The sequence below is a fragment of the Marmota flaviventris genome, chromosome 1, assembly GCF_047511675.1.
Source record: "Marmota flaviventris isolate mMarFla1 chromosome 1, mMarFla1.hap1, whole genome shotgun sequence".
NCBI lineage: Eukaryota > Metazoa > Chordata > Mammalia > Rodentia > Sciuridae > Marmota > Marmota flaviventris.
In genome coordinates this window covers 199,316,633-199,331,458 of record NC_092498.1, presented here as the reverse complement: position 1 = coordinate 199,331,458, position 14,826 = coordinate 199,316,633, and the positions used below count along the sequence as shown (strand labels likewise).

Sequence of the window (14,826 nt, the reverse complement as noted above, 5' to 3'; positions counted from 1 at the left end):
AATTTTGGCTCCAGATGAGAGAAAAGCATGTGACTAGGTTCTCCCTTAGCCTCCTCAGCTCCTGCCGGAGCCTGCTGAAGCCCCAGAAACCCTGACCATGTTGGCAGAGGAGCTCAAAAATGACTTTGCAACTGGTATAGCAAATGCCCAGTGGCAATTGCCCCAGCCTCAACACCATCTAACCCAAATAGTCCCACTTGGGATCCCCAAATTCTTTGACCTTTCTTCCCAAGAAGTCCCACCTATGTATTTATGAGGTGAATAACTGAATCAATTTAAATTACCCTGTGTTCTTTCAGTTTAATTCAGCTTGCTCCTTTCACTCTTCTTTGCCCCTAGGCCCAATAAGTCATGAGACTATTTCCAAAACCATAGAATGATATCCTCTGTGGGACTGAAAACACTAGGGCAACAGTATCCTTGTTTCTGCCACCCCATGACTCTTGTGGCCTCCCCTTTTTTCAGGACTTTAAATGTCACCAGGGGTTTAAACACAAAGTAGACCATGGGAACAGTCATCTTGAACCTACTGTAAATTTACCCACCGCCCACCCTCCGCAGTTGGCCTACAGCCTCCCAGATTTAAGCCCCAGGAATGAGAACATTCTCTGCTGCATTAGAAAAAAGAGTCCAGTTGAGGAGGTGTGCTGGGAAGTAGGGACTCTCTTCAGGGGTTGTGATGGTACCAGCCAACAATGATGACTGCTCAATCTCAGGCAGTGACAGTGGGGATATTGTGGCTATTTGTAGGAGTGAGGCAGAACAACAAGAGGCAGAAGTCCAAATGATTTAGCAGTCCCCATGATTCCCACAGTAGCTGGGGAGGCTATGGGGCTTTTCACTGAAGAAGGAATCATGAAAGAATGTGCAAAGGCAAAGGAGGCAGTGGGCTCAGTTTAGATCCCCTTGATTGTGAGCTGCCTCTGGAACTGCCTTGTGAGAAATCAGTAACCTGCACAAGAGTCCTCTTTCCCTGAGAGAGAGTTCTTGAAGTTCTGTGAAGGCTGTCTTCCGAGCTTGGTATTCCTATATCGCGGAATTTAACCAAATAGAGTAATTGCAAAGGACAATGAGGGGGCACACCATCACATCCTGGTGCTGCTGTACAAGTGTGTGGGTGGTATGTTAGCATTCTTAGAAAAATATACTTTTTTTTTTCCTTTAGGAAATGTAATCTAAATATATGCTAAATAGAAAGTGTTATGTGTTTCTGTCCAGGCGATCATAGATATTTATATGCATAATACTTCAATGCGTTTTTGCTCTTCTTTCTGTCTGGATCCTTATCCCCAGGCTAAGTTGTAGTTTTTAGTTGTTTTCTTTTAGATTCTGACCTACACCAGAGACAGAAGAGAGTGACCATAGTTCATTGTTAGTTTCAGTTGACAAAAGTTTTTCTACCTTGACTACTTAGACCTTGTATGTACCAATTTTTTTTTTTTTTAAATTGGTATGTATACTTGAATTTTACAGCCTGATGTATGGGGATACACATTGATTGTAAACCATTACTGTAGTGAATTAGTGTAACATTAATTATCTCACATAGTTTCTTTTATGACAAAAGCAGCAGAAATGTACTTAGCTGGGGAGGTAGCTCGGTGGTAGAGCATGTTCTTTGCATGCACAGGGTCCTGGCTTCAAGCCCCAGCAGCAACAACAACAAATTCACTTATTTCACAAAACCCCCCAATATGACGGAGTGTTATTAACTGTAGTCCTTGTATGTGCAGTACATATTTACTATTTGGTCTACTTTGACCTACATCTCTGCATTTTCTCCCTACCATCTCCATCTGTGGTAACCATTGTTCTATCCTCTATTTCTGTATATTCAGCCTTTAGTTTTTAAAGATTTCATGTAGAAATGGTATCATGCAATATTTTTCTTTTCGTGCCTGGCTTACTTTAACTTAGCATATGATCCTCCAGGTTCATCTGTATTGTGGAAAATGGCAGTTGTCTTTTTAAAGACTGAATAATATTCCATTATAGTCACTATACATGCATCACATTTATCTGTTTTATATGCACTATATGCATATCACATTTATATCGTGTCACATTAATATCATATATGTATTTCTATATTTTACCTTTTCTTTGTCCATTTGTCAATGGACACACATATGGGTTGTTTCTTTATCTTAGCTATTTTGTGAGCAATGCTGCAACAAGCCTATCATACTTTCAGATTGATATGTGAGGTCTTTCAGTAGTCCTTACACTATCAGGTATTAGAATGACGTGTAAGGCCCTGTCTACAGTGGGGCCACTTTGGAAGGGCTAGTCATTTTTTACTGGCATTTCCTTGCTGTGCCCTTGGTATTTCAGAGCTGTCCTCTTAAAGCACTGAAGCAATTAGTGTTGAGAAGGCTGATTCTTCAGGGTCCAGTGCTCTCCTGCCTTTCATTTGCTGAAGCTGTACATTTTAATGAAGTTGTTTCATCTGTGTTGCCAAACACTAGAATTTTGCTCCTTCAATTCTAATTATCTCTGCTGGCAAATGCTGTATTTTATTAGAGCTCTCAACTATTCTGTTTATTAAATGTCCCCATACTATGGTGATAGGCACACAAATTGGGTCAGCTGTGCTTATTGATGGATTATGGATAAAGGAGTTAATCCATTTTGTCCTATTGTTAAAAGATGTGTAACACTTATAAAAACTTAAATATAGTAAAATATATTACTGTATGTTATTAATTAATAAAGCTCTAGATTATGATTTCCAACTTATTTTAATGCACCTGTGTAAATTTCATTGAAGTATTTGCAGAATTGAAAACTTGAGACATTGTGAGTTAAATATTTTCGTCATGAAGTACAACAGAATTGCTTTTTCTGGGGCATCAATAATGCCTGTTCTGTGAGCTCACCTCACAGAAGATGTAAGAGCATCCATCAGCCAATGCTAATACAGATGTTTGAAAATTGTGCTATTAATGATGGTTCTGGTGTGTGTTTTTATTCTTTTGGGTAATATGATGATTCATTCTTTACTGCAGTTGCTAGTACCTATATTGTAATTCCTGGGTTGTATGTTTTCCAGCATAGTGATAAACAATAAGGGCTCTTTTGAAACCAGAAGATCCTAGTGGTATAAGGCATGGCACATTGAGGCATGAAAGGAAGAAAGACAAGTGTTTTCATAGCAGCCTGAAATCAGTACTTCCTCTGTCCTTTCCACCACTTTACTCCAGACTCTTTTTAATTCATCCCAAATAATATGGTGGAACCACAAGTGGTTTTGGTTACCTGAGTGTACTAGTTGCCCTGGTGACCTCCCCGCATCCCGAGGAGCCTCAGTCCTGGGGTCATGTGGCTATTCTCCATGGTGATCAGGGCATAACTTCTGCCATCCACAGACAAAATCCCAGCATTGCCCCTACAGAGCTTCACAAGTTTTACTTGTCCTGACTACCTTAGTCCCTATCTGTAAAAAGAGGAGAACTGTAACCGTGGCCTTGCTTTCATAAGTATGAACTGAGATGATGTAGGGGAGTGCTGGGGTACAGGCCACAATGCTCAGAAGATTCTCAGTGCATTTTCAGTGCTGTCTTGTCTCCGCCCAGGCCCATGTGACTGCTCTCCTGCCACATGACAAGAATGACCCTGTGCTGCCAGTGCCTTAAACCCTGTGTTCTGAAGGTCCTGTTGTAGGTCATCACTTGCTTCTGTTGTCTCCTTTCCCTCCCCCCATTCTCCTTAAACATATCAGGATACCAGTGCTGTGGACTCCATGCTTTATTAGTGAGCTATGGGGATTGGAGAGGGGAAAAAAAAGGATTTTACTCAGCCTTTTGTTATTGTCCTTTACCCTGGGACTCGGGCGTAAATTTGGAGGAGAGGAAGGGGCTGTCCCAGAGGAGCATCTAATGATGACACAGTCTTTGATCAGAACCATCCCTCCCCTTCAACATTAGCCTGCAGTCTTTGAACCAAACTTATGTGTCCCTTATCTCCTTCCACCAGTCTCTCAGTCGTGCCCAAGAGGAACTCTGTCCCACATATTTACTCTCATGTTTCTCCCTTTGTATAATCTTCCACTCTGACTTTAACAAGTAAATGTGGTGCTTTTCAATGCATAATTTATCCCTTGTAGGCTAATATGGTTGTGAACAAGAACAAATCTTATTAAAGTTGCTGAGAGAGATAAAATAACTCAATTTGATAAAAGTTAATAGAAGTGTGCTTAATTCACATTTACACCTTCTCAACTGCTCTTCACATGTATTTAGCATTCTTTCCGGGGAAATTATGATCTAGTCCTTAGCAATAGCAGCCTTAGTTCCCCTAGAGGACCATGTCCTCATCTTGAGCAGGAACAGTTACTGTGTTCTGAAGTCTCCCTCATCTGTGCTGTTTAGAATAATGGATGCTTATAAGAGGAAAAGCAAGTAAAGGTGATTCTGTAATTTTTTAAATAGAGTTCACTTTATGCTGAATAAAGTTCAGGATCTATGAATGGTTTAAAACCCAACAACAACAAAAAATAATATTTTAAATAATGTCTAGGAAAGGAAACCAGTTGTGGTTTGCAGGATGATTAATTTCTTCTTTATTCTGTGCATCAAATTCAGATAAGACTGAGATATAAATTGATATTTTTTGGTACTGATGCACAGAATACCCCTAGTAATAACACTAGTGGGGGTGCTGGTGACCAGGGCATGCCTCAGTGTCATACACCTCTGTAGATCGAGTGGGTTGGCAGCAGCCTTCTATCTGTAGTCATCCAAGATTTTCAAGCCAGCAGCCAGGACCTTGTTTGCTAGGATCTGATCCTGGGTTCTCAGTGTCTGAAGGCAACAGCTTTCAAGGGCTTTTATACCAAAAGAAAATACCTGTATCAATATGTGGCACTCACCCCAAGAACACAGGAAAAGTATTGGCTTCAGAATGAGTGAAAATATTGTCAAGAGTATCATGGAAAAGGCACATTTAGTCATAAAAAAACCCATGTTTATCAAATGGGTTTATCTCCAGTGAGACTGACCCATGTTTTCTGATAGAAGGGCCTTTAAATAAGGAAGAGTATGTGTCATTTTACCAAACAAGACCAAAAATAAAAGATTTATTAGCTTTACTTTTCTTCACAAGTATAAGTTTCCTATGTATCATTAGTTACTTTATCATGAATAACATGTAGTGTCATCTTGGTGCTTATTAATCACCCTTTCCTTCCAACCAACTGTAAGAATAATTAGATGAAACTCGTGGCAGACCATTGCTTTCACATTAATCTTCCTAAGCTGGTGTCAGAGAAACAGTCAAACATTAACATCCACTATAAAAGTGCTCTTAAGTGGGTGCTTCTAAAGCTAGAAGTTTTTAGGCATCAGTATTTGGAAAGAACCAGCTGGTCTTATATTAAACCAAGATGTAGGTGGTAAAACCCATATGAAATCAAGTAGCTCTCATCAGTGGGAGGTACAAGTCAGTTGAGAGAAGAGTTTCAGAGCCATATGCAGTATTGGCATTTTTGTAAGCTCTGGAAACCAGGTGTCTATTAAGGGGCTCCTGGCCTGCTTCATGTTCTTACTCTGGGAGCCAGGCTGTTGGTGACTCTAGGTTTTAGTCAGTTTTTTTTTTTTTTTTTTTGCTGCTGTGACTAAAGGATCTGACCGGAACAATTTTAGGAGAGGAAAATTTTATTTGAGGGCTCATGGTTTTAGAGGTCTTAGTCCATAGAAAACCGGCTCCATTCCTTGGGGCTCAAGGTGAGGCAGAACATCATGGTGGAAGAGTGCGGCAGAGGGAAGCAGCTCACATCATGTGAGCAGAGAGAGACTACACTCGCCAGATTCAAATATATACCCCATAGCCATGCCCCAATGAGCCACTTCCTCCAGCCTCACCCCACCTGCCTCCAGTTACCACTTAGTTAATCCCAGTAGGAATTAATCCACTGATTGTATTAAGGCTATACCAGTCATTTCTCCTCCAAACCTTCATGCATTGTCTCAAACGTGAGCTTTTGGGGGACACCACATCTATACCATAACATTTTACCATCTGGAAGGTCCCAGGAGCAAGAGGAAAGATAAGATGATGATGCCCTCACTGACTTCTTAGAGCTTCTGCCCAAATGAGTTTAATTGGCCAAAGGAAGTCTCATTGTCATTTCCAGTTACAAACAGGCAAGGAAATGCCAGCCTACTGTATACCTCAGAGAGAAGGGGGACATTTGTGGACTTTCATAATGACTCACTCAAAGCAAAAAATGGAAAGCATAAAATGGAAAGATGGTTTCTTGAAAAGTCCAATAGTATAAACAAAGTGTTGATGAGTCTGATCCACAAGATAGTGGATATGATATTAAGGACAATATAAATAGGTTTTAGAGAAGATTTGTGAAGGTATAAGTGAAAACTATATGTGATTTTATTATAATGTCTTTGAAAACTCAAGACATTATAGATGATTTTTTGAGGAAAATGGATTTAACCCAAACTGAGGTAAGGTATAGACAAACCACGTAGAAGATTTTTAAAAATTTTAAAGATCTACTAGCAAAGATATACAGAGCTTTTATGAATGAGTTCTTCTGCTAAATCTCTCAGATTAGGTGTACAATAAATACTTATGCAATAAAATGGATGGACAAGGCAGGCATGACGTTGTACTAAAATCAGACAAAGATGTCACTCATGGGGCAATGTCACTTTAGAATACAATCCTAAAACAAATTAGCTAGTATACCTAGTTGTGTATTAAAAGAAAAACACCACCCCTCCCTTCAAATCTTGACTCAAATGTTGTCCTCTGAAGGAGCTGTGCTTGCTTGCCGTATTCAACAGCAAGCTTCCCTTCAAACCACCTTTCCCCAGACTCCTTTTGCTGTTCTTTCTCCCATAGCACCCATTACCTTCTGACATATCATGTAATTATGATGTTTGTTGTTTATTGTCTTCTGTTTCTGCTACAGAGTAAACAATAGGGGAAGAATTTTGGTGGTTTGTTTTCTCTGTTTTGTTTACTGATATAAGCCAGTATCTAGAACAGTTGGCACCTAGTAAATATCTGCTGCAAAAATGAATTAACCCCAGAGGCAACATGGATCCTGGATTGGATTCTGGAACAGAAAAGGACATTAGGGAAAAAGTGGTGAAATTTATTTAGAGTCTGTAATTTAGTTATTAGTACTATATGTTAATTTCTTGGTTTTATGGTTAGGTAAGATGGTAATATTGACTGGTATCAGGAAATCTTTGTGAAGATCTGTGGAAACTGCATGCTATCTTTGTAACATAATTATAAAGTTATTTTGAAAGAAGTTTATTTAGCATGAATTAATCCCAGCACTTCCAAGATGTTTTAGCATGTATAAAAGATAAAATTTTCTTAAAAGTGACAGTTTCTTAGTCTCACCTTGACCACCCAATTTAAAATCATGGACTGCCCCACTGCCTTCTCAAGCCTATGTTCCTGCTGTCCCTTTTTTGCCAGATCATTGTTGCCTTCTCACGCAGTGGACAATTTATTTATCATATTGTTTTTTGTGGTCTATTATGTGAGAACAGGTGATTTTGTTTTTGTTCACTGGTATATCTCCATTTCCTAGAACAGTACCTGGCACAAAATAGCTATTCATTCATTAATTAAATGAATTAATAAATGTGATTTATATTTTTTAAAAGCAGAGTAAACCATACATTTCTTTATGTATGAGGAAGAAAGAGAAAAATAGGAAAAGGCTTAAATAGAGCCTACCCAATTGGCCTACTTGTTACTTCTTGGGATGGGCCTAGCTGTCAGTAGAGGGGTCACAGGGCAGGGGACCAGCTAGGCTTCTGGAAGTTCTCAATGAATACTTGTGTGAGCCTATATGTGAGGGCTGCCTGAGTTTTGCACCTTGTGCATCTCAATGCCTCATCCTACTTCTGGAGCTTAAAGAATTTTTCTTCATTTTTGAATCATGAAAAATTTTAAATCTAATTTAATCTGGTTTTAATTCTTAAAAAAGAGGAATGAAAAAGGGAACAAAAAAAGCAAGGTGTTTTTTTTTTTTTTGCTTCTTTACAAACTACTAAGAAATTACCTTATTTGTCCTTAAATTGAGGAGTAGAAACTGAAGAATTACTCAATTTCCACATTCTCTTAAGGACCTAAGTTACTCTCTGCAGTGAAGAAAAGTGTAGTGAAGAAAGCAAAATCTACTCCTTAGGTCCCAAATGTAGTTTATTGCACCGAAGCCGTAATAAAATAAGTCATATTACAACATGGATGTACAAGGCTAAAGTGGGCAATTATCAGTACCAGGATAATCTGGAAAATGTGGAAATACTTCTTAGAGTAATTTTCTTTTATGATCTCAACCTCACTTTCAAGTATGGTCTTCCAAATTCCGTATGCTTGGTTTTTGTTCACTTATTACCCACCTAAAGCACAAAGGAGCATGTGGCTGTTGCTCAGCTCTTGGGCAAGGACTGCATGCATACCTCTGGCTGATTTTTGAGTGATTTACTCAGCCTCTCAGCTCACTTAACTTCCTGATGGCAAAAGTCTTAACCCAGAAGGATATGAGTCATTACAATGCAAAAAATAATTCTTTAACCTTGTGGGAAGAATGGAGGTATTGAGCTCATTTGTCTTTATGATGATGTAATTTTATTTCTATGTGGTTGTAATGAAGACTATAATTTATTACAGGAACATCAGGAGAGCATTCTGGGTAATACCATGCAAAGTGTGATTGCCCTACTCAGCAATCTGGTTGCCTGCAAAGATTCCAATATGAAGCTACTTTATGAACAAGGTAACTGTTTCTTAGAATTAATCTCTAATCCTGTTGAGTTTTGTCCATTGGTAAGTTTCTTCCTCTTGCATAGCAGAGCATCAAGAAGTACTATTTAAAGTTGGTAAGTCAAAATACATGGTAAGTATCTAGAAATAGTAATGATATGGCCAGCAAAAATTCACAGTGGGGTTCAATAGGGATACCACTCCTGGAATGAAGGTGATAAACCAAGAAATAGTTTTTAGACTTACTTCTGCCAATCAAAAGAGTCTTGAAAAATGAGACTGGATGGGTTAAGAGTATGTTTGTTTTATATCTTATGCAAATCTGTACAATATTTTAAGTCATGAGAATGTTTTGCTTTTTGACCAGTAAAATATTTTATTAGAATATTTCACAATAAAACTCAGACAAAATCTGTCAATGAAAAAAATGATTCAAAATTACTGTTTAGACATTTGCCCATAAGAATTTCGAGTTTTATTTCTATGTAGACATTATGCTTAAATGTTGATAATTTTTTTCCTTCCCTAAGAGAACTATGCACTTATTTCCAATAGTAAACATTGCCAACAATTGTGGAGTTTTGTTCATAGACATCTTTATTCTTTTACACTGCAGCGTCTTATTTTGTTTTATGAATATAGCATAATTCACTAAATTGGATAATACGCAATCTTTTGCTATTATAGACAGTTGTGCAATGAATAATCTAATATATACATATTCTCAGATAGGAGCAAGATGATATCTAGGGTAAATTCCTGAGGTTGGAGTTATTAGATCAAAGGGTGTGTGCATTTGTAAGTTGTGGCAATAATTACAGGTTATTCTAAGTAATGTGCCAATTTATGCTTATACCAAGCCGTATTGAATCTAAAAGCAAGTTATGTTTTCCTGTTTATTCAGGACACGTGTGTGCTCAGTGATGTTTTATAGTTTTCTTGGTTTAGACTTTGAGCATTTCTTAAGTTAATCTTTTCTTAGTTATTTTATCCTTTAATTATTATTTAAAATTAGGACTTTTTTGCTTATGTCTTTTTCAATTTAAAAAATGTGTTTGAAAGTTTTTGATTTCTGTGTATTTTGTACCTAATTTTAGAATTTGTCATAATAGTTTTTAGATGATTCTTCCAGTTTTCCAGTTACATAATCATCATAATTGTTAATAATGATAGTTTTTCCCTCAATTTTCATAACTCCATGTTTTCCTCTCATCTAATTGCAAGAAACAATGAGAATGGAATAGAGAATATTATCTTGGTTTTATCTCAGAATTTTTTCCCTCCGGATCAAGAATACTCATCCATTTTAAATTTATCTGTTTTCTTTTGTAATCAAGAATAAATAATGACTTCTCTCAAATTCTTTTTTGGCCTCAATGAAAACTATCAAATGATTTTTCTTGAATCTGTTCATTGGATGGATTATATTTAATAGATTACCTAATATTTAATTCATCCTAGCTCATTTATGGCATATTGTTCTCTAATTGTGTTCTTTGCTCATGTTTTGGGCAGTATTTCCCAATCTCCATTCTTAAGTGTGACTGGTTGTAGGTTTCTTTGTTTGCTTTTGATGAGGAGAATGCATTCTTTCCCATGTTTGGTCTTAATGATGGCTTATTTAATTTTTATTTTAAAAGCATAAAATTCCCCACCCCTACACTTTCTAAGCTTTTAGAACTGTTCAAGTATTGAGGACCCCTGACACACATGCTTCATGAGTTTCAGGGCATATCTACCTATGCTCCAACTCTAACAAGTTATTGAATATAATTTTTTTTCATCTTGTAGCATGACTTTCATTCATTCATGTTGAGTCATCTGAAATGATATCTGAAAACATTGAAATAATCATTAATGTAGATGGCTGAACAAAGTCATTTCAGTGTATACTCAGTTTCCCACAGTTAAATCACTTCAATATAGCCTCATGAGAATTTCCCACACTAAAACAGTACTTTATTTTGAACACAAATTTTCAGTCGCCACCTAGATTACACCTTATAGATAATCCTTCCTTGCTTGACTTCTTAGTGATCCCATGTGATCCCATGCTTTCTTGTGTCATTAGCCTTACATCTCTATGGTCTTATTTGTAGGTATCTGACTCCTCATACACTGTCTCAGCTAGCTACCAGGGATACTCGGTATCTTAACAGCATTATTCGCACAGTAACCTGATTGTCTGCCAAAGTTATCATGGACAATGTTTGAAGGAATTAATGGGTGTGCTTTTGTTTATTGGAGTAAACATCAGTGGCTTATAGGAAATAACAATGTTTTCAATAGAACCATATTACTAGAAGTACACCAGTGGGGGCTAAAGACAGTGACATTGCTTTTCAGAATGCAAAGAGGTTTCAAGGCCTCCCAGAATTGTATGAACAGAATTGGGCTGAGTAATTTCCTCATCCACAGATATAGTTCACTCTTAGGGAAAAGGAGGAATGATTCAGATGGTAGAAGCTAGAGCCAGAAAGGAACATTCTCAGGGAGCAGAATTTTGTCCAAAGCAAAGAATATGTTCCCCCTTGGCATAAAGAGAACTAAAAAAATGTGTCCACCAAGATTTCAGCTTCTAGTTGCCTCCTCCTCCTCCTTTTTTTTCTTTTTAAGTGAGTGGGTCTGTAGTATTTTCTTCTTTCTGTGTCTCATCATTACAGTCTGAGAATATAGAGGAGCAGATAATTTGTGTTCAAAGTTCACAGGGCTTCAAGATTGAAAGAAACTATTCAAGAAGATACATTGGGAGAAATATACTCAATGAACCTCATGTATGTCTAGACTAACTTAAATGACAAGATCCTTATCACAAATCCTTAAACTGATCTTTTCTCATACGAGATTTTGGATAATTTTATGTCTATGTAGCTGTACTTTCAGTGTGCAAAGGACAAAATTTTTAGGGGCTAGAGAGTACGCTCTAGTTTCTAATCTCTAAAGATGGCCCCTGGGTTATTACAGTCAGTAAACCATACTTGCTTATATCCATATGCTTTGTGGGTTTTTTAAATTATAAAGCCAATCTCTTGATCATAAGTATATTTTCTATTTCTTCATGAGTCATTTTTAATAGTTTGTCCTTCTAAAAATTCCTCTACCTTAACTGATTTATTGGCATGCACTTGTAATTTTATTTATTTCTAAGATCAGTGAATTTTTTATTCCAATTATTGTGCTGTTCAACTTTAGAATTTACATTTGATTCTCTTTCATAATTTCTCTTTGTTGTTACTTTTTATTTAGTGAGAGACATTTTTATTGTTTCCCTTAAGTGTTTAGATATGGTTTTCTATAATTCTTTATATATTGCTGTTTTAAAATCTTTGTCCAGTAAGTCCAACATGTGCGTCTTCCATAAAAAGTGTTTATGCACATTTTTCCTGTGTGGGGGTCATATTTTTCTAGTTTTTGTTTTTGGGAATGTTTTATGATTTTTTTTTTTGTTGTTGTTGTTGAAAAGTAGATGTCTCAGATGACATAATGTGTCAACTCTGGAAAGTAGATCCTGCCATAAGGCTATTTTGTTATTGCCTTTTTTATTGTTTGTTTGCATAAGGACATTTTGGCATTAATTTGGTAAAGTCTATATGCCCTGTAGTATCTGGCCACAGAAGTTTCTGTTCATTTAGCTTAGTGGTCAGCTAATGACATTTTCTTGAATCATCATGTCTCCCAGTCTTTGCCAAAAGACTGTATGTGTTGGAGACGTGCCTTCAATATTAAGGCAATTTACATGTCTGTGCAGGGCATCAGCCAGAGGAAAGACTGGCCTCTGGTCTTTCCCAGTCATGTGCATAGGGCTAAGCACGCATACAACCTTGTAGATTCCCTCAAGAATATGTCTAAGTGTTTGAAAGTCTGATATATAGGTATTTCTTTCCACAGATCTTCCTTTTAAGTTTCTAGATGATTTTTAATTTTGCCTCAATTGATATTTGAGCCTCAGGCAACTGATATTAAAAAATTGCCAATGATTTTTGTAACAAATGCCACGGATATGGGCTTTTTCTCTCAGATGGGCTCCCCGCTCCAGACCTGACATGGGAGGTATGATATAAATCAAACTGTGGTAATGCTCTGGAATGGGAGTTTTTGAGGAATTCCAAACTCCTTATTAGTGCCAGCTGCTGATGCTTTGGACAGTATGGTTCTTCTAATAATGTTAATTTCCTGTAGATCATTGATGGCCACTCCAATTAAAAAAAAAAAAAAAGACCACCATGAACCCCTTCAAAACAATCTCCACTCTGCCTCTGGCACAGAAGCAGGATATGCAGAATAATGCTGTTTAGACTCTGAGTAGCTCTGCTGGCTAGCTGAGACAGCATATGAGGAGTCAGATGGCTGAAAGTGAGCTTACAGAGGTGTGAAGCTGCTGACCCATGAAAGCATAGGATCACATGGCTGAGGTGGGACAGAGGACTAATCTCTGAGGGCAGGAGCTTAGGGAATTAAGAGGTCAGGAAGGATTGTCTGTAAGGTGAACAAGGTGGTTCCTGACATTTGTATTGAATGGATTTTTAAAGTCAGAGAACCCAGGGGAACAGAGGTGAGTTTACCCTACAGCTGTGAAGCTTAGGGCTCAGGGGCTCAGGGACAACTTTACATTCACAAATTTTGTTTTCTTCTTATAGTCCCTCCCCTTCCCCTAACCATAACACACTTCAGTCTCAAAACCTGGAGCATAAAGTGGAAATCAGAAAAATAATTATGGTAGGAGTAGCATTGGAGAGAGTAACAGTGACCTTCAGGGAATTAGGTGAAGTGATGTGTAGTGGTCTGGGATGATGGCAGTTGTGGGTGAAGTAGGTGATGCAGATTACTGATCTGAGATTCAGTAAACTACAGCCTATCATTGTCTGCTTACTTTTACAAGTAAAGTTTTATTGGAACATAGATAAGTCTCTTCATGTTGGTATTGACTGTGGCTGGTTTTGTGCAGTAATGGCAGTATTGAGTAGTTAAAATCTATGTGGTCCACAAATGCTAAAATATTTTACCAAATGGCCTTTTAAGAAAGTTTGCTGTCCCTTGGTCCAATAGCACTGGTGTGGAAGAAAGGAACATCATAAAAGCTCTGTGGTAAAAGCAGTGAGGCAGGGGGATTCTCTCACTTGAAGGCCTGCAGAGGAGACAAGGTTCTCTGCAAGGCAGTTTTCACATAAAGTCAGAAGGTAAAGGGATATGAAGAGAAGTGGACAATCTGAGGGATTTTTCTGATAACTGACTATGAACTCCAAGCGGAATATGTAAATCCTCTTGCTGCTTAGACTGCAGGAGAGAAAGAAAGAGGATGACCTGGGAATCCTCCTGCCTCAGCACAAGTAGAGACAAAGGTCCTGATGAGCACAGATGATCTTGAGCCTGAGAAGGGTGGTGGGGCTGTGAGTGTGGTGGAGCAAGGAAGAGTAGGGGCTTCTGGGATTCCAGAGAGGCCAGGAACTCCATCCTGCCTCTTGCTGGCAGACTCCAGGAGGGAGGGGATGGGAAGATTTGTGACCTTAAAAAAACTATCTGATCCTAGTCCTCAGAGTGCCCAGATCTGACTTGGCTTCATGTTATCCTGCTCTCAGAACCCCCTAGCTGCTAAATGCAAGGGTTTATTTTTCCAAAGTTGGTGAAAGATCCTATGAATATTTGTAAACCTTGAGTATGTGAAGAGTCAGTGGAGTATGGTCACGTGAAGAGTCTCAGACAATTTGCTGCCTTATATATTTGATGAAGTTTTTTGGTGAATCTTTGTTTCTGTTCAATTCTGGCTTCCTCATTGGTTTATATATTTATTACATTTTGTACAGGATTAAATTTTCTATTTCCGAACCTGCAGGACTAATTCTAATTCTGATATTCTAAAAATCACCACAATATAAGTGAACTGTAATATAAAGGAGAAATGATTATTTTCTGGACTTAAGTGTCTCATTACAACATCATATCAGTCAGTGTCCAACTGCACCAACACAGCAACAGCAAGGGACAAGTAGCCATAAGGATGAGTTCTAAGGCACATGTTTCCCCACCTCATATTGAGGTGTTTCTGAAATCAGTACCTCAACCACTGCAGCCCACATGGTG

General features: G+C 37.9%; 1 protein-coding gene across 1 annotated transcript in view; it reads left to right on the top strand.

Moving 5' to 3' along the window:
• Nucleotides 1-14,826, top strand: part of Ulk4 (unc-51 like kinase 4) — a 516,944-nt gene that overhangs the window by 294,353 nt on the left and 207,765 nt on the right. The window contains exon 33 of the mRNA XM_071600065.1: nt 8,656-8,761. Coding sequence (XP_071456166.1) covers nt 8,656-8,761 — 106 coding nt within the window. The remainder of the gene's footprint in view (nt 1-8,655; nt 8,762-14,826) is intronic.